We start from the raw sequence: 23,938 nt of genomic DNA, 5'->3' as shown, positions 1-23,938 counted from the left end.
TTGAAGAACAAATGAGATGCACTACATAAACAGTAGAAAAAGGAGGCGCCATAAAAACCTGTGGACAGCATAGTAATGCAATTCTTTTACAGGAAATCCTGAGCCCACAACTGTAAATTCAACCCAACCATTTTACAACGCCATCCCTTCACTGGAGATAATGACAAATAAGAAGAGAAAAGAATTGAAATGTCAAGCGCAACCAACTATACCCGGTATACATCCCCTAGTCAAAATCCTGTTATGTACTTGGCTAAATTACACTGGTAGCTGTTAATTGGTAAACCCACCAATCTCCAAAAGCAAGGAGGTACCCTCATTAGGAGGAGGAGCTCAAGAAAAGGTTGTATCCACATAAAAACCACACTACATAAAGGAGAACCCCTCCCCTTCCTCACCCGCATAAAAAGGGGAGCATGTATCCTACAAAACCAATTGCCTACCCCCTACATTTTTCGCCTTTTTCATTTGTTCTTTGCAATTCATTCATTTCCTTCCTTCAAATGTACCACTCAATCCTCCGCATCTCCATAAAACATTATATAGCATTAAGGATGTTGATTCTACTTAAAAGTGCAGGTGCAGGATCATCAGCTCGTCTAATTGTATATTTTAACTGGCTTCTCAAATGTATGACGGTTCTGCAATATTTTGAAACCAAAGAATGGTGACAATCAGACATCAATACATATTAATCAATTTCATGATAACTCCTGCACCGTTTTGGGCAAAAGCATTCACAAAGAAACCCCAATCACTTTTGAAATGTATATTAAACACACAGGAGCATCATTGGTAAAGATAACTCTGTACATGCATTAGTATTTAAGCAACTATGCGAAATATGTACCTGGTTTACTGCATAAGACCTCTTTGGTGTGTTGTCAGAATGCTCTAACCCAAGGTACTGCTCCCAAGCACCATAAACATCTCTTCTCTGAAAAAGAAAATAACACCATTTGATTTTACACCAAGCAATCACCCTAAAAAAATCACCAGACTATTGGATAACTCTTTCAAAATAAATCTACAGGAGAAAAAATTTTGAGAAGCACCTGAAAACGGGTAAACACTATGTCAGAATCCTGCAGATATTCTGGACGACCTAGTGACAGAAATGCAAATTTCCACTGACCAACAAAGAGGGAGATGGAAACTTAGTAATTGAAAGAATTGCACAATCCATAAAAGAAACAAAAATACATTCACAGATTAATGCACAAAATTAATTAGCTGCCAAGCAGCACAAAGTGCATGACTTCCCTGCCTTGCATGCACATGTTCATTTCTTAATCATACAAGGAAAGAAGGGTTTATTTTTAAAGATACCTTAGCAAATTCCTCATCAGGAACCTGCAATTTCTTTTGTATGCGAGATTTAACTTCAGCTAAAGTTTCACCTTCATGGATGACCAAGAAAAATGGCTCCCCAAAATTCTGTACTTGCTGTTAAGAATACAAAAGGTAAGTAATGGCACATAAGAACTTGAAAAGTACATGCAACTTGACATTCATTTTCATAACAGCCAGATGACTAGGAGCAAGTGAAGCCTGCTAATTAATTTAAATATGGTTCAATACCATTTGATTCTGAGCCGTCTCCTTTGTAAAGTGATAAACATGAATCAAACGATCATGGGGTCCAAGACTTTTCTCTTCCTCAGGAATCTGTGGAAAGAAAGAAGATATTAGCTTGTAGTATAACTAAATATAGCTTAACTATCCCTACATGTGTAAGCAACAGATGAACAATGGCTCCTCCATGTCAGCCTAGGGCCTAGGCTATTGGGCATTTACCAAATTCTCTTGGTAACTTGAAAGGTTAAACCAAATGGTTCGTGACTAAAATGCTACTGCAAAGAAAAATTATAATAAATGCAACTATCAAGATAAACTATAACTCCATATAGGAAAGTTTGAGCAGGCCAACAATTCAGAAACATCTGAAAAATATTGACAGCCTCAAAAATAGCTCCATTGTTAAATCACTGAATTAGTCTATAAATTTAACTTATTGTTTAACCAAAAACATAAAAAACAATTATTAAAAAAAAAAATATATCATTTCTATTAATGATCCAAATATGCGAACAAAATGATATGAGCTTCTTATAGTCAGAGGCGGAGCCAGTAGTAGGCCAAGGGGGCTATGGGCACCCCTAAAAATTTTTAATTTTTTTAGGGTATATATGTATTTTTTTCTAAAATATGAAAAATTATCATTAGATCCCTATATGTTTAAAAAACTTAGCAGCTCATCCTTATTTCAAAATTATTTAATTAAATCATTATTATATCTTATAAAATCAAACTCTTTAATCTATTTGTTAAAGAAATTTTTACTATTTGATCCCTCATCTCCAATATTATTTTTTAATCCAAAAACTTTGCTTCTCATTTTCAAGATTTTAAATCCAAGTCTACATTTAAATTTTTTCGTAGTGATTCCATTCATTATTTAATTTAATTTTATATACCACTTATTATTAAGTGATAATTTTTTTTATTTATCTCATTTAGTTATTAATCTATTTATATGAATGAAACTATATGAAAATAAATTTTAATGGGTTAGAATATTTTCTGTTTTTTTAGAAAAATTAAATTTCAATGGTAAATCATGTAGTAGAATATTATTAAAATACTATATTACTTTAATAGTATTATTTTTTATGAATTATATTATAATCACAGTGGGAAAAGATTTTTTTTGCAGTAAATATCATTAAAAGTCGACTTTATAATAAAATTGGTGATGAACCATGAATAATTTATCGATAACTTATATTGAAAGATATATTTGCAAATGTTGATAATGATATCATTAAGAATATATTTCAATCAATGAAAAATATATGAGAGTGATCATGATTTAATTATAATAGTTTATTCACTTTTTATAAGGATTTATCTTCTGAATATATAGTTATTTTATATTCCATCTTATAATTTTTGTTCACTTTGATTTTTCACACATGTTAAGAAAACAATTTAGTTTATTGACTTTCCAATTATACATATCAAACATTAAATTTTATTAAATACTAAGAAATATTTTGAATACTTATTTAGAAAAATAACAATTAATGACAGGTTGATTTGGAAATAACATAAAATTAATTATTGTCTATTTTACTTTTTCACACATATTAAGAAATATAATTTTTTCTATTAACTTTCCAATTATATCAATCTTAAATACATTAAATTTTATTAAATATTAAGAGATATTTTGAGAGGTTTCTTGGAAATAAAATAAAATTAAATAGGGTTATAATAGTAAGTTACATATTATAGTCTAAAAAAGAAAAGTAGACTTATTTCAAAAAAAAATATATGAATAAAAATTATGGGAAGGAGGGAGTAATAGTCAATTATATGTCTCTATAACAAAAGAAAGTGGACAATAATTTAGGATAATAAAAAAATATTGATAAAAATAATGAAGCGGGAGAGAGTATATTTTATTTACTTTAGTTACTTATTTAAATTGGGTCTCTGAACTAAATTTCTGCATCAGCCACTACCTATAGTCAATTGATGTTAGACACTGTGCTTCAATTTGGGCATTAAAGTGGAAGCACTAAAATTTTATGTGATTAGAACCTTCATAAACATGTGCACACATAAACACATAAATGCTTCATCCAAAGGCCATTTCCAACCAACACCAATATATATATATATATATGATCATAACCCACAGGAACATGCTTACACATAATATCCTACGTCTAAGTTCAAACTTGCATCTGTATCTAATGATCCCACAGAGTATATTTGGAGGAATATAAGACAGTCACCAGTAGCCACATTGAAGACAATAAAAGAACATATAACAGAAAGAGAAATGGAAAATAGACTTGCCTCCTCAGCACGCAGTGTCCAGTACTGGTCATTTATATTTTCAATTTTTTCATTATGAGGAAAGATCTGCAAATCCAAGATGTCAAAACATGAGTTATCAGGGCAACCAATAAATGGTACAAACGAAACATTTTAAAGATCAAATGTATTACTATAAAGAGAAACTGAAATTCCACAGAGCATATATCAGCAGCACAACTAGCAAACATTTTTGAAAGATCATTCCATATTGTCCAAATCATCCAATGATCACTGAACAAGGATGATTACTTTTATTTAAGTAGCAAACAAACCTCAATAGTGGACTCAATACCTTGTAAATCTTGTGATAGAAAACTTCAAGAAGACGAAGTTCTGCATTTGGGTGAGACAACTCTACCTGTTTCAAGGGGAAAAGGATAGGGAGTTATTATGGGAAACTCTACATAATACAAGGGGAGAGAGGGAAAAACGCACTAATCCACTATTTGATGTGAAAACTAGTCAAACTAATAAGTCAAGTGGCAATTTGGTCTTCCATGTTACAAGACACTTTCAGATCAAATGAGCATAATAATAGGTGTTTCAGCAATCATTAGAAGTGCATCAGCAATTGCAAAGCAAAAGTAAGAAAAGTCTTACCTTTGTTCTAAGTTCATTAATCACATCCCCCACAGTGCTCTGTTTAGGTAATCTAATATTATGAATTACCACCTGCAACAGTTACAGCAATGTTAGTCGGATGGCTCGAAGATGATACAGAAAAAGACAGGGGCAACAGATTACCTCATCTTTAGTAGCATGATGGAAAGCAACTTTCAGATTTTTCAAACCTTGCAATTCTGGAAGAGGGATATCCAGAACTTCATAGTATAAAATATCAGATGTCTGTGAAAAGAGGGAAAGAAAAAAGTTTGCATTATTTATCGTCATACTATGTCATTGTATTAAGAGCAAGGGCATGATTTCTTCAATCCATGCAACATCTACCTGGTTATAGTGAACTAACATATCTGACAGATGCTCCACTCCTCGATATTTAATTGGTTGGGGCTTAGGCTGCTGGGAGTAGCAGTTGTGAGATGTTAACCTGATCTTGGATGGATCATCTAAACCAATTTGGCGAGCTACTCTTTCCACAACATCATCATAAGTATGTAGCTTTGACCTTGAAAATCATCAATGGTAGTTTATGAATGTCTAACACCAAAACAGATTTTCAAAAGAAAAAAAAAAGGAAAAAAAGGAAAAAGAAGAAATGTTAGAATTGCAAGTACTTACAACTCTAGGCAAAAATCATCCTCTTTTGGTTTCTCGAGAGACCGAAAATGAACTATCTACAAAGCATCACATAAAAAAACACTAAATATAATCAAACACACCACAAACCCAAAAACAAAAAACACTTTTACTGGTGGTAGTTGCAACTCTGGAAATGGATATCAGATAACTGTATAGTATGTGTTGAATATCAAATGAAGCCTCAGTGCCCAGGACAAATATTGCTCATGCTAAAATTGCAATCCAGTTCCAAACTAAATGACAATGGACACATCAACTAGATGATGGGCCAAATTTTTTTGGGTTTGGGAATTATAATGATTCCTCATTAATATCATCTGAATCTTTCACGGTAAACTTGACAATTTATTGATATGGTCATTTGAATAAATACCAACAATATGAAACTTTGCACATCCATTGAGGAAGCATCCCAATAGGTAAGCTATTAATTTAGCATCCTGCTAAAGAAGAGTCGTACATTCTCTTTTTCATGCTTAGGTAAATAAAAACATTTTACCTGCCGATTGTGCACATATTCCAAAAATGAAGGCACATCTGGGTATCGGCAATCTTCTTCACCCGCAAGAGGAGTTTTCTGAAAGCAAATTATGTCTCCATCTTCAAGCTGCAGATTAAAGTGAATAAGGTCAATTACTACACTATATGATAACATTGCACAGATCCAGTGCACAAAGAAACAAAAGAATAGTACCTGACTTAATCGAAATGAGGTCCTTTTATCAAGATGTTCACACATGACACAAGGCTCAAACTTTATTTCCTGAAAATAAAAATAGCACATAGCCAAATAAGACATTACCCGAAAGGATATATTTAAGCACTTTGTTATAGAGATTAGGGGTCTTGCTTCCTGTGCTAGCCCCAAATCACCTTTCACTGAATACTTGCAGGATCATACACATGTTTGCATGTGTGATTGCATATAAGATATGCTAAATTTGACATAACAAACCTCATAAAGTTCAATCTCTTCATCAGATGCAATAACAGCCATTTGTTTAAGCTTTGCCAAGATTTCCATTGGTTTTCCAGAACCCTTCACAAAAAGCCTACCAACATATCTGGCATCGCAGAAAAAAATATCAGAAGGCATTAAATAAATGCAGAGGGAAAACAAGCAAAGAGTACAGATCATTTTCCGCACCGTAATTCTCCTTTGGCAGGATCATAAAGCTTGAAGAAAAGAAGAATATCTTCTTTAGTTTTTTCAGGAGGAGCAATAGGACGTAAATCCTGGAGTGTTGCACAAACTCAGTACAAATATAAATTTATTTCCCGGACAGCAGTGCATAAGCTAGCATTAAAAGCTTTTATCATGGTTAATAGCAATATGTCATACCAGTCCAAACTCTACTTCCAAGAACAACTTCAATTCTGCATTGTGTGCTTTATTTGAAACTTCCCTCAGCTGTCCAACCTACAACAAGTGGATATCAACCATGGTTTCAAATGTACAGCTATTATCTACAAGTTTGAAGGGATCCATTACCTATCTACAAGTTATACATAGGCAAAAGTAAACACAGGTGCAAAGTATTTCACGTTGAGTAATGGCAATGATGCCCACTACTCATGTGTGATTCCATTTTTTTCCTTTGACAAGAAGCTCATTTCAGTCTTCTGCTTCTGGTTTATGGGGTTCTCCACTTCTGTCTCTCACTTTCTCAAAACTTTTCTTCTAAAATTTATCATTTTACACATTTTGAGCTAACGTAATCAATTAGTGAAAGTTTATCTGTGGTAAAACTGCGCAATCTATATCCACAGTTTCCAAAGTGTGAATTATCTGTCTTTTGTTTTTGCGGTGTTATTTACTTATTTGCTGAGGAAATTATGTTATGCCAGGTTAATATATTTTATGTCTTTGTATGATGTATTTATAGTTATTATTTAGTTGTATATCTTAGTTTTACTTGTATCTTTAAATATCTATCAAATGAACTTTGCAAAAATGAAAAAAAAAATTGTGTAGCAATAAGCAGTTACTGTTATGTTATAGTCATTACAAGTCTATTCCATTACCTGTAACTGAGAAAAAAGCCACAACCGCTATTTAAACCCATGATATCATCAGATTGAAAAATGAATTTTTATTGAGAAAATTGAAAATGTTATTTTTCATTCGATGCATTAATCACTATAATTAGACATGGCCACAGTCCGGTTCAGACCGTGAACCAGACCAGAATCGGACAGGTCAAATCCGATACCTGACCGGAACCTTAGACTGGGGGGCCAGTTACAGTCCCCTTCTGTGAACCAGAACCGAAACCGAACTGGAACCGTCCGATTCGAACCAGCAGTCCAATTCGATTTAGGTTCAATTTTTCTTTCTAAAATAAATCATTTTATAAAATTGTGCAACTTAAAATTGATACATAAGCAAGTTAAATTATCAAATAATTAAATTAAAATTTATTTTTAACTTGTAAAAAATATTTTTTACATTTAAATGTAATATTATTTTTTTATATTATATGTAAATTTATTTTATTTTTTATCATGTCAATGGATATATTTTGGACATTTTACTTATTTAATAAAATATATATTCAATAATATTTAAGACCTATATTTATTTCTTTATATTTTATTTGAGTTTTTTACTTTCAAATTTTTTTCAATTCGAAATCGAATTGTCCATTTATAATTTGGACTTAATTAAAAACCAAAACCAGAACCATGAAAAACCAGAAACGTAACCGCTTCAAAACCAAACTGGAATCGGACCAAAACCGTTAAAAAACCAAAACCGTCTCGAACCACTTTAAATCGGGCCGATTCTGGTTCGGTTCAAAAAATAAATCAAACTGCCAGTTCCGAACCCAAAATGCACTACAAATTGGGCATTGCTTTAGTAGGTATAGCCCTTTCAGTAAACTCAGGCTCATATGGCAAATTAACCACATGTCTTTTTCTGGCCCAAAATGCATCTGGGCTTTCAACACAAATACTATTTATCATTTCTTCCTGGATTATTTTAATCCTCTGTTGGACTTTAGGTTCTTTTAACCTATCTTCCATACTTTTGTAGACTACCTCCTGTTTTAAGGAGTTAATAAATTTTTTTTATTTTCTATAGTGCGTTTTTAACACATCTATTTCCCTTACCCTTGGTTGCGTGGTAAAATGGAAGGTAATTACCTTTCCATTTATCTTAGTGCTTATTCCTTCTTCAGTTATTTGCTGAATAGGATATAGCATATGCAAAAAAGGGTTTCCTAAGATAACTGGATGAGATAATCCTTTTACTATTAGGAAAGGGATTTCGAAGCAAATACCTTGGTTGCAAATAGCAGTATTGTTCAGTTTGTGATCAAGGCATTTGTTTCAAACAAATATTCTTTGAGTACCACTATAGTGATCTTTGTGTGCCACTTGTGGGTAATTACCCTGTCAGCCATATTAATGTAATGGAGATTGTTAATGTCTTTAATCTCTGTTTCTAACTGCTTTTCTTCTGGTTCTTCCATGGCTAGTTGGTGCTGTTCATTTAACAGCTCTAGGATATTTATCTTTTCTTTTATCTCTATAATCTCAGATTTTACTGAGTTAAGTTCGGCTCTTAGTTCCGCCACTGTTGGTGACTTGGTTCCTTTTGTCTCTTCGAGGTTTTAACTCTTTCTAGAATCTCTTTTAAGTCGTAAGGAGACTGCTTACTGTCGATTTTCTTCTCGATTGGATTTTGCACAGTTGTGCCAGAGTCTTTGTCTTTATAAAGACTGATGTAGGTTTCTAGCTTCTCTCTTTTCTTTTCTAGATTTTCGATATTATCGATCAGATCCAGAATGAGGTTGTCTTCTCTTGTTAGTACTAGAAGACCATTCATAGCACACAGCGACTTGTAGTAATCGCAATTTCCTTCGCATTCATTTTTTTGTTCATCATCTTCTTCTGAACTGCTATCTCGTTCTTCTTCTGAAGTGTAGTCTAGAGCATTAAGTGTCATACTGTTCACAAAAGTTACCAAGAATCTGTTTCCCATAGAACCGTTCCTTTTGCATTTGCTTATGAATTTTTAATTCATTGCAAAGGATGATTCCTGCAGTAACCACTTCAGAGGCTAGTTCTCCATACGTATACTGATGGTACGGTTATGCTTACTTCATATTTGATCTCGTACTCGTTCAGCAAAGAGTGTGGGAAGTCCTGCCAAGAATTTTTCTTTCCAGACATTATTCTGGCTATCTTCCCTAGTAAAGACCAGAGAGAAGAAACCTCCTGAGTGGACTAATGAGTGTACCTTAGCAGTAAGACGGATCAAAGATAGGGTAAAGACCCTACCATGCTTAGCCATTCCACACCCTGAGTCATTTAAAATAGTTGAAACAGATGCATCTGATAAAGGGATAAAGGGTATGGAGGAATCTTTAAACAAATGATGAATAATAAAGAAACCCTTGTAAGATTTACAAGTGGTATCTGGACAGGACCAAGAGTTAATTACTCTACAGTAAAGAAAGAAATTCTTTCGATAGTTCTCTGTGTCCAAAAATTTGAATCTGATTTATTGAATCAGAAATTCCTAATTAGGATTGATTGCAAAAGTGCAAAAGAAATACTTATTAAGGATGTTAAAAACATCGCCTCTAATCAAATCTTTGCTAGGTGGCAAGCCATTTTGTCTGTTTTTGATTTCGACATTGAATTCATAAAAAGAGAAACTAATTCATTACCTGATTTTTTAACTCGATAATTTCTTACAGGAAATGAGTTCAAGGACTCCGGCCAAAAGGCAGCATGAGGAGTCATCACCCTTACCGGTTAAAGAATCGGATCGGGTTAAGGAAGATGCTTATAAAATAAGCATCAAACCGGTGAATGAAAAAGAGGTAAATTACCCATATATCCCTATCAGCTATTATGTTCTAAATCCTATTGAAAAAATATATGAGAACCTGAGCCCGTATGAAATAGCTGATTATTATACTGAACATCATTCAGCAGTTCCATTTCTCTCAAAAGCTTTTTTGATTATTATCAAGCTATATTGACAGAAACTGGATCTGTTGAGATTGCACCCACAGAAAGAACTGGTCATCAATGGGCTTATAGTAAGTTCATTATAAAAAATATTATAACCAGTGAGCAATGGGGTGATTCTCTTCTGAAACAAAGAGAACTGAAATACGGAAGACCAAGATGGTATAGTTACTTTGACTATATCCAAGCTTGGACTGAAACCCTGTTATATGAACAGTTCCAGCTAGAAAATGAAATTAAAGAATTTCCTCCTTGGTTTCACGAATGGTTCTTTAATTGGGGAATTTTCCCAATAATGTTACCAGACAAAGTAAGATCTGTTTATAAACAGTTTACAGAGGTTAATCAATCTCTCTTAAATCCTAGACTTGATTTTACTCTTCAATACAGAGTACCATGGATTGTCAGATGGGATTATATTTTAACAAACAAAAAGCCCAAAAAATTTAATGAGTTTACCATTAATAATGTGAAATGGTTAACACGAAGAATAATGATAAAATGGTGGGATAAGTTTGAATTTTTTGGTCCCTTATCAGTATTCTACCATAGAGGCATTATTGACCTGGTTAAAAAACCAGAGGAATCTTCTGAAAAGTCAAAAATGACTCGGTTACTTAAGGAGTTATTTCACTCCATCCCAAAAGATGAATTAAAGCAACATCTGTCCCAATTACTTGAGCACTTGTCAGATACAGCAACCACTAAGGAAAAGCCAAGAGAAAAGGGAGAATGCTCCAGAACAAAGTTCAAACGCGCCAAAGAAAGCAGTGACTCAGATGATGAAGACATGCTGTCAAATTTCCTCTTTCAAGACAACCAAAATCTGGATGAGCCAGACGAAGCCACTTGGCCTTAGTGGACACCGCACTCTCAAAAGTAGATTCCAAGAAGATAAGAAAGCAAGAATAAAGCCAAAAGCTCTGACGAACGCCATGAGATCATCAAAGATTCCCTCAGACTCTATAAAAGGAAGCCAAAACTTAAGTGATGGGCATTCAAAAAATCCGAGTAGAAAACTTTCTCTGTAATCTCTAGCTCTACTCTTTGTAAACAGTTTGAATTTTAGTTTCATCTTGTATCCTTCAATCTTATGAATGAAAAATTCATTTCAAAAATTTGAGCATCGATCGCTTGGAAAGAAATTATCACAACTCTCTCTCAAATCAGAAATAGCAAAAATATACAGGAAGAGAAATCTCCCTGTCAACGATTTAATCGGTGTCAAGGATACTGTTGGAGAACCATCTGGAAAATTTGATTATCTAGTCTGGTATACAAAACCAGAATCTGCAGATATTCCCTTCTCTTCAATTAAGCCAACCGGTTGGGGAAACGACTTTTAACAAGAAGAAACTATTGTAAGTTTATATGTCTAATATTATTTTATCTGCTATTAGAAAATTAGTCTTGATAGATTTAACAAATCAACAAGAGGTACTAAGTTTTAGAAACGAATTAATTAACGAAGGACAAGAATTATATAATTACCATGCTGTTAATCATAATGAGCACTGTGACCGTAGAGAATACCAGAGGACTTTAGCTTTGTTTAATGTTATTTTAAATTATCTATATCAATTGTTAAGAAATAATAATTTTTAAAATTCTTTGGTATATCAACTGGAAAACCAGACTTCCTTAATCCAGCAATACCACTTTCTGCCGTAGAGGAGACATGGGTGACAACGTCACGTACCATTGAATTGTAAAATATTTCCCTAGTATTACATACCAGACAGGGAATCTGACAGCATGTCTTCATCATCTGAGTCACTGCTTTCTTTGGCGCGTTTGAACTTTGTTCTGGAGCATTCTCCCTTTTCTCTTGGCTTTTCCTTAGTGGTTGCTGTATCTGACAAGTCCTCAAGTAATTGGGACAGATGTTGCTTTAATTCATCTTTTGGGATGGAGTGAAATAACTCCTTAAGTAACCGAGTCATTTTTGACTTTTCAGAAGATTCCTCTGGTTTTTTAACCAGGTCAATAATGCCTCTATGGTAGAATACTGATAAGGGACCAAAAAATTCAAACTTATCCCACCATTTTATCATTATTCTTCGTGTTAACCATTTCACATTATTAATGGTAAACTCATTAAATTTTTTGGGCTTTTGTTAGTTAAAATATAATCCCATCTGGCAATCCATGGTACTCTGTATTGAAGAGTAAAATAAAGTCTAGAATTTAAGAGAGATTGATTAACCTCTGTAAACTGTTTATAAACAGATCTTACTTTGTCTAGTAACATTATTGGGAAAATTCCCCAATTAAAGAACCATTCGTGAAACTAAGGAGGAAATTCTTTAATTTCCTTTTCTAGCTGGAACTGGATAAACCAACTGAATTTTCTCTTTATTTTCATATAACAGGGCTCCAGTCCAAGCTTGGATATAGTCAAAGTAACTATACCATCTTGGTCTTCCGTTTTTAAGTTCTCTTCGTTTCAGAAGAGAATCACCCAATTGCTCACTGGTTATAATATTTTTTATAATGAACTTACTATAAGCCCATTGATGACCAGTTTTTTCTGTGGGTGCAATCTCAACAGATCCAGTTTCTGTCAATATAGCTTGATAATAATCAAAAGCTTTTGGGAGAAATGGAACTATCAGCTATTTCATACGGGCTCAGGTTCTCATATCTTTTTTCAATAGGATTTAGAACATAATAGCTGATAGGGATATATGGGTAATTTACCTCTTTTTCATTCACCGGTTTGATGCTTATTTTATAAGCATCTTCCCTAACCCGATCCGATTCTTTAACCGGTAAGGGTGATGACTCCTCATGCTGCCTTTTGGCCAGAGTCCTTGAACTCATTTCCTGTAAGAAATTCTCGAGTTAAAAAATCAGGTAATGAGTTAGTTTCTCCTTTTATGAATTCAATGTCGAAATCAAAAACAGACAAAATGGCTTGCCACCTAGCAAAGATTTGCTTAGAGGCGATGTTTTTAACATCCTTAATAAGTATTTCTTTTGCACTTTTGCAATCAATCCTAATTAGGAATTTCTGATTCAATAAATCAGATTCAAATTTTTGGACACAGAGAACTATCGAAAGAATTTCTTTCTTTACTGTAGAGTAATTAACTCTTGGTCCTGTCCAGATACCACTTGTAAATCTTACAAGGGTTTCTTTATTATTCATCCTTTGTTTAAGGATTCCTCCATACCCTTTATCAGATGCATTTGTTTCAACTATTTTAAATGACTCAGGGTGTGGAATGGCTAAGCATAGTAGGGTCTTTACCCTATTTTTGATTCGTCTTACTGCTAAGGTACACTCATTAGTCCACTCAGGAGGATTCTTTAACCTTTGGAATAAAGGCTTAGCATCCTAGGCTAGATTTTTATAGAAATCGGCTACATAATTCAGACTTCCTAAAAACCTTTGGAGCTGAGTTTTTTCTTTTATTTCATCTGGAAATTTACTAGCAAACTCTATGGCTCTATTTATAGGAATAATAGTTCCCTTAGCAATATTGTGGCCTAAAAACCGAATTTCGGTTCGGAAGATTTTTATCTTCTTTGCAGAGACTACCAGATCGTTTAATTTAACGATCTTTTCTAACATTTTTAAATGCTTGAAGTGTTGATCTATAGTCTTAGAGAAGATTAAAACATTATCTATATAGACTATAGCAAACGCTGAATAAACGTTAAAGATCTTATTCATAATCTTCTGGAATTCTGAAGGGGCGTTTTTTAACCCAAATAGCATGACGTTCCATTCATAATGCCAAAAGGGTACTGTGAAGGCCGTCTTGTACTTATCTTTTTCAGCAATTTGAATTTGCCAATACCCTGACTTCATATCGAACTTTGAGAAAATGGTTGCTTCATAGAGTCTGTTTAACAGATCTCTTTTATTGGGCAAAGGGTATCTAATCCATCTAAGCGCCTTATTTAAGGGCTTGTAGTTTATAACTAGTCTCGGAACACCTCTTTCCAATTCAGCAGCATTTTCAACGTAAAACGCTGGACAACTCCATGGGCTACTACTCTTTCTTATTAACCCTTTCGCTTCTAGCTCAGCAATTTCTTGTTTACAAATCTCTAAGTGTCTCGGCCCCATAGCTATGGGCCTTGCTTTAGTAGGTATAGCCCTTTCAGTAAACTCAGGCTCATATGGCAAATTAACCACATGTCTTTTTCAGGCCCAAAATGCATCTGGGCTTTCAGCACAAATACTATTTATCATTTCTTCCTGGATTATTTTAATCCTCTATTGGACTTTAGGTTCTTTTAACCTATCTTCAATACTTTTGTAGACTACCTCTTGTTTTAAGGAGTTAATAAATTTTGTTTTATTTTCTATAGTGCTTTTTAACACATCTATTTCCCTTACCCTTGGTTGCGTGGTAAAATGGAAGGTAATTACCTTTCCATTTATCTTAGTGCTTATTCCTTCTTCAGTCATTTGCTGAATAAGATATAGCATATGCAAAAAAGGGTTTCCTAAGATAACTGGATGAGATAATCCTTTTACCATTAGGAAAGGATTTCGAAGCAAATACCTTGGTTGCAAATAGCAGTATTGTTCAGTTTGTACCTTACTGACATCTTGCTTCCATCTGCAGTATGCAACTCCTCAACTGTTTTTGAGAAATATTTGGACGGAACTAATCCTTCATTGATGCAGTTTAGGTCAGCGCCAGAGTCGATCAAGGCATTTGTTTTAAACAAATATTCTGTGTACCACTATAGTGATCTTTGTGTGCCACTTGTGGGTAATTCTAACTGCTTTTCTTCTGGTTCTTCCATGGCTAGTTGGTGTTGTTCATTTAACATCTCTAGGATATTTATCCTTTCTTTTAGCTCTATAATCTCAGATTTTACTAAGTTCGGCTCTTAGTTCCGCCACTGTTGGTTCCTTTTGTCTCTTCGAGGTTTTAAGTCTTTCTAGAATCTCTTTTAAGTCGTAAGGAGACTGCTTACTGTCGATTTTCTTCTCGATTGGATTTTGCACAGTTGTGCCAGAGTCTTTGTCTTTATAAAGACTGATGTAGGTTTCTAGCTTCTCTCTTTTCTTTTCTGGATTTTCGATATTATCGATTAGATCCAGAATGAGGTTGTCTTCTCTTGTTAGTACTAGAAGACCATTCATAGCACACAGCGACTTGTAGTAATCGCAATTTCCTTCGCATTCATTTTTCTGTTCATCATCTTCTTCTGAACTGCTATCTCGTTCTTCTTCTGAAGTGTAGTCTAGGGCATTAAGTGCCATTACTTCTTGCTCTGAATCTGTTTCTTTGAGCAAAACTTTTGCTAATGCTTCTTTTAAATCTTCTTCTATTGTCAACGCTTGAATTTGCTGCTTTACTCTGCATTTGTTGGCGTAGTGACCAACCTTTCCACATCTGTAGCAGACTATAGTTTTCTCTGCTTTGCTTTGATTAGACTTCTTTCTTTCTTTTGGCTTGTGGCCCTTATCTCTCTTTGGGATCTTTCTGTGGTCTTCTTTGTAAGGACGTCGATCTTTGAAGAAAGTTCTTTTTGGACGATGATGGCGACGCATACGACGACTGTCCTCCCTACCCCCCTGAAATTTCGTGGAGGGAAATTTAATAGGTGGTAATCCATACTGTTCACAGAAGTTACCAAGAATCTGTTTCCCATAGAACCGTTCCTTTTGCATTTGCTTATGAATTTTTAATTCATTGCAAAGGATGATTCCTGCAGTAACCACTTCAGAGGCTAGTTCTCCATACGTATACTGATGGTACGGTATATTATCGTTATGCTTACTTCGTATTTGATCTCGTACTCATTCAGCAAAGAGTGTGGGAAGTCCTGCCAAGAATTTTTCTTTCCAGACATTATTCTGGCTATCTTCCCTGGTAAAGACCAGAGAGAAGAAGGTATCTTTATACCATTTAAAATGAGAAAGATCTGGGCATCGCAGATTTATTAACTGCTCTTGCGCTCTGTCAGTAAACATGCTGGCTGATCTGATGAAGTGTAACCCTATTGTATATAATAGGGTGTTGACTACATATGGTACTTGTTGGGCTCCTTCTTGTTTAACCATATTGAATATTTGAGCTTTTCCTTCATTGGAGACTGAGAAGTCCCACCAGCCTTTTAGTTGGCCACTAAACCCTGCTATTAGGGCTCTTACAGCGGCAGGGTCATCATTACCCTTAGCTCAACATGCTGTAGCATTCATGGTCATGTACTGAAGGACATTTTTGATTTGATAATAAGATAGCCCATCAATATTCCATTCCTGAATGGATGATCCATCTACTTGCACCGGATTATAGCTTGTGTCTTCATACTGCAAGTTAATTGGAGATGGCCCGGGATAGTATGGCTTCAAATCCATCGTGGCCTGTGCTTTAGGATATTTTATCCTATTTACCTCGGCTGGGTCTGTTTCTCGTAACATTGATTCGAGCTGAGTAAGTTCTTCTTCATTTTGCCTTTCTTCTCTTTCTGTCTCGTTCCCAGATTCCATAGTTAATGGAACAATTGACTTCTTCTTTGGATCTTCTTTTAGTCCCAGTTTAGCCAATCTTTTTGTTAATTCTTTCAGCATTTCTTCTTTCTTATCTAATTTGATATTGACGCTTTTGCTATCCATGGGTTTAAATAAAACCCTTTCCTCCAGTTTGGTGCCTGATGATTCCGCCTTTTCTTTTCGTGGAAGAATGTCTACTCCTGTTGGTTGGTATGCTATCTTTGAGACTTGATTTTCAACTCTATTCAGCTGTTGCCCAATTGTATGAAGGCTTAGGTTGGTGAAGTTTTGTTGCCTAGCAGCAGGATTTTCACTGTTGTCATGTGAAAAGGGGATGCATTCTCCTTTAGAATTTTCTGTTGGTTGGTATATAAGATCAGTTAAGGGTGGATGCATTTCTTTAAGAATCTTTCCATGGGGATTGATGAAGGTCTTGTAGTTGGTCTCAAGGGTGATCAGAAAGGAAATGTCTTCAAAATTGGGGTATGGTTTTTTTAGTAGAGTGAAACAGTGGTGTATAAATTCAGGAAAGTCTTTACTCCCCTGTTTCTGATACTTGTATACTTTGTATTTGTTATGCCACAGCTTTTGCTCTTTGTTGGAAATTTCCATACTGAACCATTTTTCAAACGGCGTTTCTTCCTTTTCAAGAATCATGATCTTGAAGGATCTGGAGATCACACTTTCAGTGTCATAGCCCATGTCGGATGGAGTTGGGCTTAGAGGCTTTTCATAAACTGGATTTGCTATTTGTTCTTCAGTCCTTTGGACTCCAATCACAGAGTTGCTTCTTTGAATAGGAGTTGATACTGAAGTTCTTGGAGGTAATGATTCTGATAGTAAGGATGCATTGGAATAAGATCTTCTTCCTTCAAAACTTCTGCTTCTGGCTAAAGAGATGGCTACTGATCCTTTATTGTTTTGTACTATTGACTGAACAGTAGTCGATTCTTCCTTCTTTGGTGGTGCAGCTTCTTCAAGTATCCAACTTTCAGGCAAATTAACCTGATCCCATTGAATGGACTTTGGAATTATTAAATTCCCTTTTGACATATTAGTCACGAACAGAGTAGTTGTTCCCTTTGGGGATCAGAAAACTTAATCCTAATTTACAGGATTCATTATAAAGCTATAAATACTGTAGTCCCTAATTTAAGGGAAAAGGCTACTAAGTTAATATCCCCAAACGTAAGTGAAAAAATTAGGCTAGGATTAACAACCCAAATGCATGTTTTTATTTCAGGAACTGAGGTATGCAAGCAACAAGACCTCAAAAAAAAGGAGCAACTTTATCACCCATTCTCACGATGAGCAATGCTGAACACATGTAGATAAACTATAATAACCAATTTCAATAAGGAACTGAGAAATGGAGTAATTACTGATTGCGCTTCCTCATGAGCAGTTAGTGGTCGATTGGGACGATATGTATGATTTTGACGCTTTGCCCATATCCAAAATCGCTGAAGTTGTACTGGTACACCAAATTCTTTGGCAACCTCTTCCTGCAAACCAGCTCAATTTTAAACACAACAATTTTTATGAAAATGCTGCTCAACATACCGAGTACTTCAGAAATTTGGATTCACCAATCAGCCATCAGTGACAGCCCCACCCCAGAAGAGGAGGGAAGGAGGGAAGAAGGGTGGAACCAGGGGAAGATGGAAATGGAATTGCCAATATATATGAACTATGAGCATTTAACAAGAGATGAATATCAAAGAAGTTAGAAGTACCTTAAAATGACTAAATGATGTCTGCTTCTGGATACGGAAATTACGGACTTTGTCATGATCCACAAGGTCAAAATAAATATCCCTTCCAATCTGCTCTTTAAGATCCTCATCTCGTGCAACCTAGATGCAACAACAAGGGACTCGGTGATGATTTTTCTCAGAAATAGTTAACCTAGTTATTACTGTGATAATAATACTATGGAAAAAAGAGGAAATGTGAAAGAAAAACCTTTATAATGGTATAGAGATGGGCTTGTGCTTTATATCTTCTCTTGTCTTCCTTCTCCTCTTGTTCTTTTTTCAACCTAACCTGGAATACAATGGATCATGTCAGTCTGACATACACATGCACAAACAACAGTAATACATACAAGAGCAAGAAATCTACCCTCAGGTGTTCAGCAATGTCTTTTTCATCAACATTACAAATTATATTGTCCTTGTCACTTTCGCGTATATACACAAGCATGTATGCATTTGAGTATTTTGTGAACTTAAAGGGAGCATTGTTAAAGCCAGGATTGGTCTGTGGAAGCTGGTAAGAGAACAAGAAAACAAAATCATTCACTCTTTATCATGGATATCATGACAGCTTTCACACCACCTTGGGACAAGTGTTACCTCTTCCTCGCCTCCATACTGCTCTTCTAATGCCCTCTTCATATCCTCCTTAGTCACCCGTTCATCATCAAATTTGAACCTAGAACAATAATACCAAGTAACTTATGGGGATAAAATAGTAAATTGGTCATACAAGCACATATCTGCAAAATAACAATTCATAGTTATTTAAAAATAAATTCAAAAAAGAATGTCATCATTTGTCAGGTGAAGCTAACTAAATAGAAACAAAAATTGATGTATGTAAAAATGGAGCATTGCAACAACTGGTTACCAAGAGCAATATATACATGTAGAATAGTTGCAAAAAATTTCCAAAGCACACAATACATACCACTGATCAGAAAGGGTTGGCCTGATGAAAGCATAATAATGTCCACCATGCACCCCTCCACTATGGACCAAGACACTAGGGGAAAACAAGAAACAAAGAAATCAATATGCTTAAATATTTTCAGAAAGTAAACAATATTTCGAAGCTGCATCAAGAGAAACACTCATATACATGTTTCTTATACTTGATGTTCTTAAATAATGCTTGCCAAATATGTCAAGTTTTTTTTTAATCATACAGCGTTCTCTCTCCTTCAAAGATTCTGCTCTAGCACACAATGTAGATATATTTACAGAAACAAAATTTATAATAACTTATTCAAAGAAAGTGTTCTAGCCCAAATGTAGATCTATTTACAGAAAAAGAACTGCACTGACTTATACAAAGAATGTGAAGAAGAGATTGCAATGTAAAGGTGCAGAATACTAGTGAATAATGCAAATAACATAATTTCTTGCAAAATACAACCTAGAGCAATAAGAACAACACCAAATACCAACAGAGAACTAGAGAGTTTAACATGTTCAAGAGATGCTGAAACACAGCAAAATAAAAACAATAAGCCTCATGTGAATCAAGTGCATTGACACTTGGCACAAATTGAAAACAAGTGCCAGAGTTAAAGCAAGACCATGCAACAATTTTGAGAGTAATAATGAAAACCCACCAATCAAAACAGTTGAGGGACTTATTAAATCACATCAACCAAACTATTACAAATACAAAATGAAAAAGAAAAGGTACCAAGATGACTCATACCTGTGAAGCGTGTAAAGGTTACGAACGCTCCTGTCTGCTTCCGGCGATAGATATTTTCCATTCTCTCTATCAAGGTCAAGTTGAAGAGGAAACTCATAGCGGTCATTAATCTACAAAAAGGGAAAACTCTGTCAGTAATGGAACCAAAGATAATTAGTTTTAGTCAACTGTTATGGATCAATAGAGCAGAGTTCATTTATTACTTGTACAGTAATGCAATATAAGAAAACCGATCGTGCAGCACATTTAACATATGAATCAGCATTCAATACTGACCTTCACCATGGTGTCTCGCATAAAATCATACTCAAACCTCTTCAGTTGAAGTTGAAGAACAGGAGGAAAGTCAATAAACAAGACACCCTTCTTAGCATCCTACAAGAAACATAATTTACTATCAGAACCACATTCAAAATGCCTTGAATCATAAAAAGATAAACCACAAAGTCTATAGACACATGCAAAACCATTTTTTCATTACTAATAAGTCCCTACTCATGGATATATTTCATAAGAATGCTTGGGGAATCCCATCACTCCTATAGTTTTTCTTAACTGCCTAAAATGTATTCCAACCTTCAAAGATCTGTCCAGGGACCCGACAATTTCAGCTAGAATTACCAGAGTCATCACTATGTGGAAGATGCTAGTAAGTTACATGTCTAACTCTGAGAAAAACTATCAACTTCTACACAATTACACTGAAAAAAATGACAAGACAATTAACAATTAAAGAGAATGGATGGCCTAAATATAAAGTTGGTTTGAAACATAAAATACACTTGTCTATGGCCTAGGCAAATTTCAATTTTCTCTAACTTTTAAGTTCTAATTATAATAAATAACAAACCTGCAGACCATGTTCTTCAGCGTGGTATTTGTTATCACCCTCAAGTCTTTCAACTTCTACATACTTGTCAAAAGAAGCATATACATCCCGGCAACCTTTCACATCAAGCTGGAGATCTGCCATGCAAATGCAATATCAACATTTCAGCATCCAATAGAGACATTAAGACCAAAAGTTTGGATGCTCTTCAAATATAAATACCATAATATGACTCTTTTCTTGTAGATTTATAATCTACATTAATGCACTCGATATAATTCATGTGATGGCCCTCAAAAAGCTGCTGTATTGTCCCCTCCACAACAGTTCCCTGGACCAGCGGAAGAAAATTCAGCAAGTATTAACAAACCAAAATATATACCAAAGCAACTGAACAATCACTACCTTCATCTTATCTTCTAGCTTCTCACATAGAACCCTATTGAGTTCTTGTACATCATGCTGCATGAAGGAATCATATGTATCCCATCCAAAAGATTTTGTCAGTTCCTTTGTTGCAACACTGGTGTCATTATATTGCAGCTTATAGAATAAACTCTGCAGAGCCAAAGGAATGCTTCCTGTAGGCATGTCATTCTCAGTTGTTGGCATGTGGTACACAGCCTGAAATATCAGTTCCATAATTAGAGGGATTTCATTTTGATGACACATCAGACAAATCTAAGCTTAGGAAAACCAAGAATATGCCAACCTTTCTAAAATAAGGAATGTGGTAGAGAGTCTGCAGGAGAGAGTTCATATAACATGTTGCTCCTTGGTTCTTCAATCCTACATATCCAGTCTCTTTTTTTGAGTCATATGACCAATAATCCAGAATCTTACGAACAGCAACTTCAGCTTCCACAATAACTGTATCATTTACAAGGTATCCTCTACTAGGATCATAAAGATCACTAAGAGGCATAAATGATGTGAAACCCCAATCACTCTCTCTTACATTGAATTGATGCTGTGTGTCTGCAGTTTTAGTTTAAGGAATAAAATGTGAGTTACAAATATCCAGGCCAATAACCTTGATTTTTTTTTAACAAATACGAAAACAAATTGCTTTATTTTTTTTAATACTATAAACTAGAGAGTTGTTTTCAATACCATAAACTAGAAAGTTGACATCACTTTTATAGTTAACAAAATTTCCTCACTGTTAACCAAAATATTTGACAGCTCAGAGCAACCAAAACATTTCATGTTTTGCTTAATGAGGCAGTTTAAGTAAAAAAGCTAATTTCACACTGTAGCACGAACTATAATAACTATTTCTGCTTTCCATTTAAGATAAAAAAGTTACCAAGTGGCTACTCAAATAGTATTCTTGAAATACTGGACGAACTTAAGAACCAAGGACCTCATGGCTAGTCCCAAGGGCCAACAACGAAAAAGCCAATCTATATATGCACATGTAGGTTGCCAACTTTCTAATCTAATCTTCTAAATATAGCTTATTTTACAATCAAACTTCATATACTCTGAGCTTTATTCTCAGCTTTGGACATCCTCAAAAGAAACAGTGCCAAGTCTATAATTGAAACTCTATCAGAAATTATAGAATCAACTATTCATTGGTGATGTAACCAAAAGTATGCGGAATAAACTCTCCCATTCATAAATCCTTAATAAGATCACAAAAGATGCAATCAATAATTTATTACGATAACAATTAGGCACTCACCGGTTACAATCAATAGACACTGACACGTGTTTCACAGGTATTATAATTACAAACTAAAGTTGAGTCCACATTATTGCATCTGTAGCACATTTAGTTACATAATACCCTTGCCATAAATTACAGGCGACAAATAACTGACTTTGAAGTGGAATTACAATAATAATATATCACTTTAAGCATATACAATAAACAAAGATACCTTTTCTAATTGAATACTTGTTATGAATTTGATTGACTACAGCCAAACTGAATTGTGCATATCTACTCCATCCATATGGCAATGTGGCAGAATCTGCTACATCCAAATACATAGACAAGTGGTCCACATTGTTTCCCTTGGGAAAAATTAGTATTCGCCTGCCAGAACCCAACCAACATAATTGCAAAAACAATCATAAGCATTTGATTACAGTTAAACTTCATAGGCCCGTCCAATTATTCAAAAAGCAAAGATCGTACAACTACCATTTATAACTGCCAACGAGGAATGTATCAGAATAGTGCTTCTTAGTGTTCAACCTAGAGAAATTCTCAATTGTCCATGTAAATTTCATGGAAGGAGGATCCTCCACCGCTTGATTATCCACAGTGCTAGCTGAATCCACTTGAGCCACTACAAGCACATAAAATAAATAGGTAATTAGCACCAAAATCAAAACCCTAACACCATAACCGATCAATCCCCCAAAAATGTCACGCTACCACCAACATGAAGCAACAACTAATTCCAGATCCACTTGATCACATGCAATGAATAAAAAAACACACGATTAAGGTAAAAATCAAAGTCTCTAACCTTCCATAGGCTGTGGACCCTCAACCAAATCTGAATGCGGCACGAGCATCTCCTCGTCTTCTTGCTGCAAATCCAGAAAACATGAAAAATCAAAGCTGCGATCGAGCAAAACACTATCCCTATAACACTCAATCAAACCCTAAACACACCTAAAAAACACTAACAAAACAAATAGAAAAAAACAAGTCTCCTTTCAGATTCACAGCAAATTCACACAACTCCTCAATCCTCCGCCACAACCTCAAACGATCCAAACAGACTTTAAAACAAATGCAAACAAAAGCGAAACTACATGTATACACAGAGCTAGATAATTCAGTGTGAAGAGATAAAGGAGAGGGGCGCCTCACATCTAACGGAGGTGGAGTCATCAGAGTCATGGATAGCGAAAGGGCGAAGCCGTTTGATCGGAAAATCTGAGTATCGAAACCGAATCAAAAGCAGATAATGAGAAAGAACAGAAGAACAGTGAGACAAATACAGAGAAAATATAGAAATAGAAAGAGAGATGGGGGGAGAAAGGAAAGCGGGCTCTGCAAGGAGAGACTCGCGAAGCAACTGGCTAAAGAGAAA

General features: G+C 34.8%; 1 protein-coding gene across 1 annotated transcript; it reads right to left on the bottom strand.

The window, feature by feature from the left end:
• On the bottom strand, positions 1-23,938 carry LOC110622644 (ubiquitin C-terminal hydrolase 12). The gene is made up of 32 exons (XM_021767234.2): positions 23,716-23,938; positions 23,366-23,429; positions 23,035-23,182; positions 22,769-22,926; positions 21,592-21,857; positions 21,285-21,503; positions 21,102-21,210; positions 20,901-21,016; positions 20,327-20,425; positions 20,051-20,160; positions 19,292-19,366; positions 18,958-19,036; positions 18,725-18,871; positions 18,566-18,646; positions 18,337-18,456; positions 17,983-18,105; positions 6,491-6,568; positions 6,296-6,384; positions 6,104-6,212; positions 5,843-5,911; positions 5,648-5,755; positions 5,128-5,183; positions 4,837-5,014; positions 4,633-4,734; positions 4,489-4,560; positions 4,181-4,246; positions 3,868-3,933; positions 1,582-1,668; positions 1,330-1,446; positions 1,056-1,130; positions 851-937; positions 1-641 (listed from the first exon to the last, which is right to left on the bottom strand). The coding sequence occupies exons 1-32, from the start codon at positions 23,743-23,745 to the stop codon at positions 600-602; spliced, it is 3,345 nt and encodes a 1,114-aa protein (XP_021622926.1). The 5' UTR covers positions 23,746-23,938; the 3' UTR covers positions 1-599.

The sequence above is a fragment of the Manihot esculenta genome, chromosome 9 (genome assembly GCF_001659605.2).
Source record: "Manihot esculenta cultivar AM560-2 chromosome 9, M.esculenta_v8, whole genome shotgun sequence".
NCBI lineage: Eukaryota > Viridiplantae > Streptophyta > Magnoliopsida > Malpighiales > Euphorbiaceae > Manihot > Manihot esculenta.
This window is presented reverse-complemented; position numbering and strand designations above follow the sequence as displayed.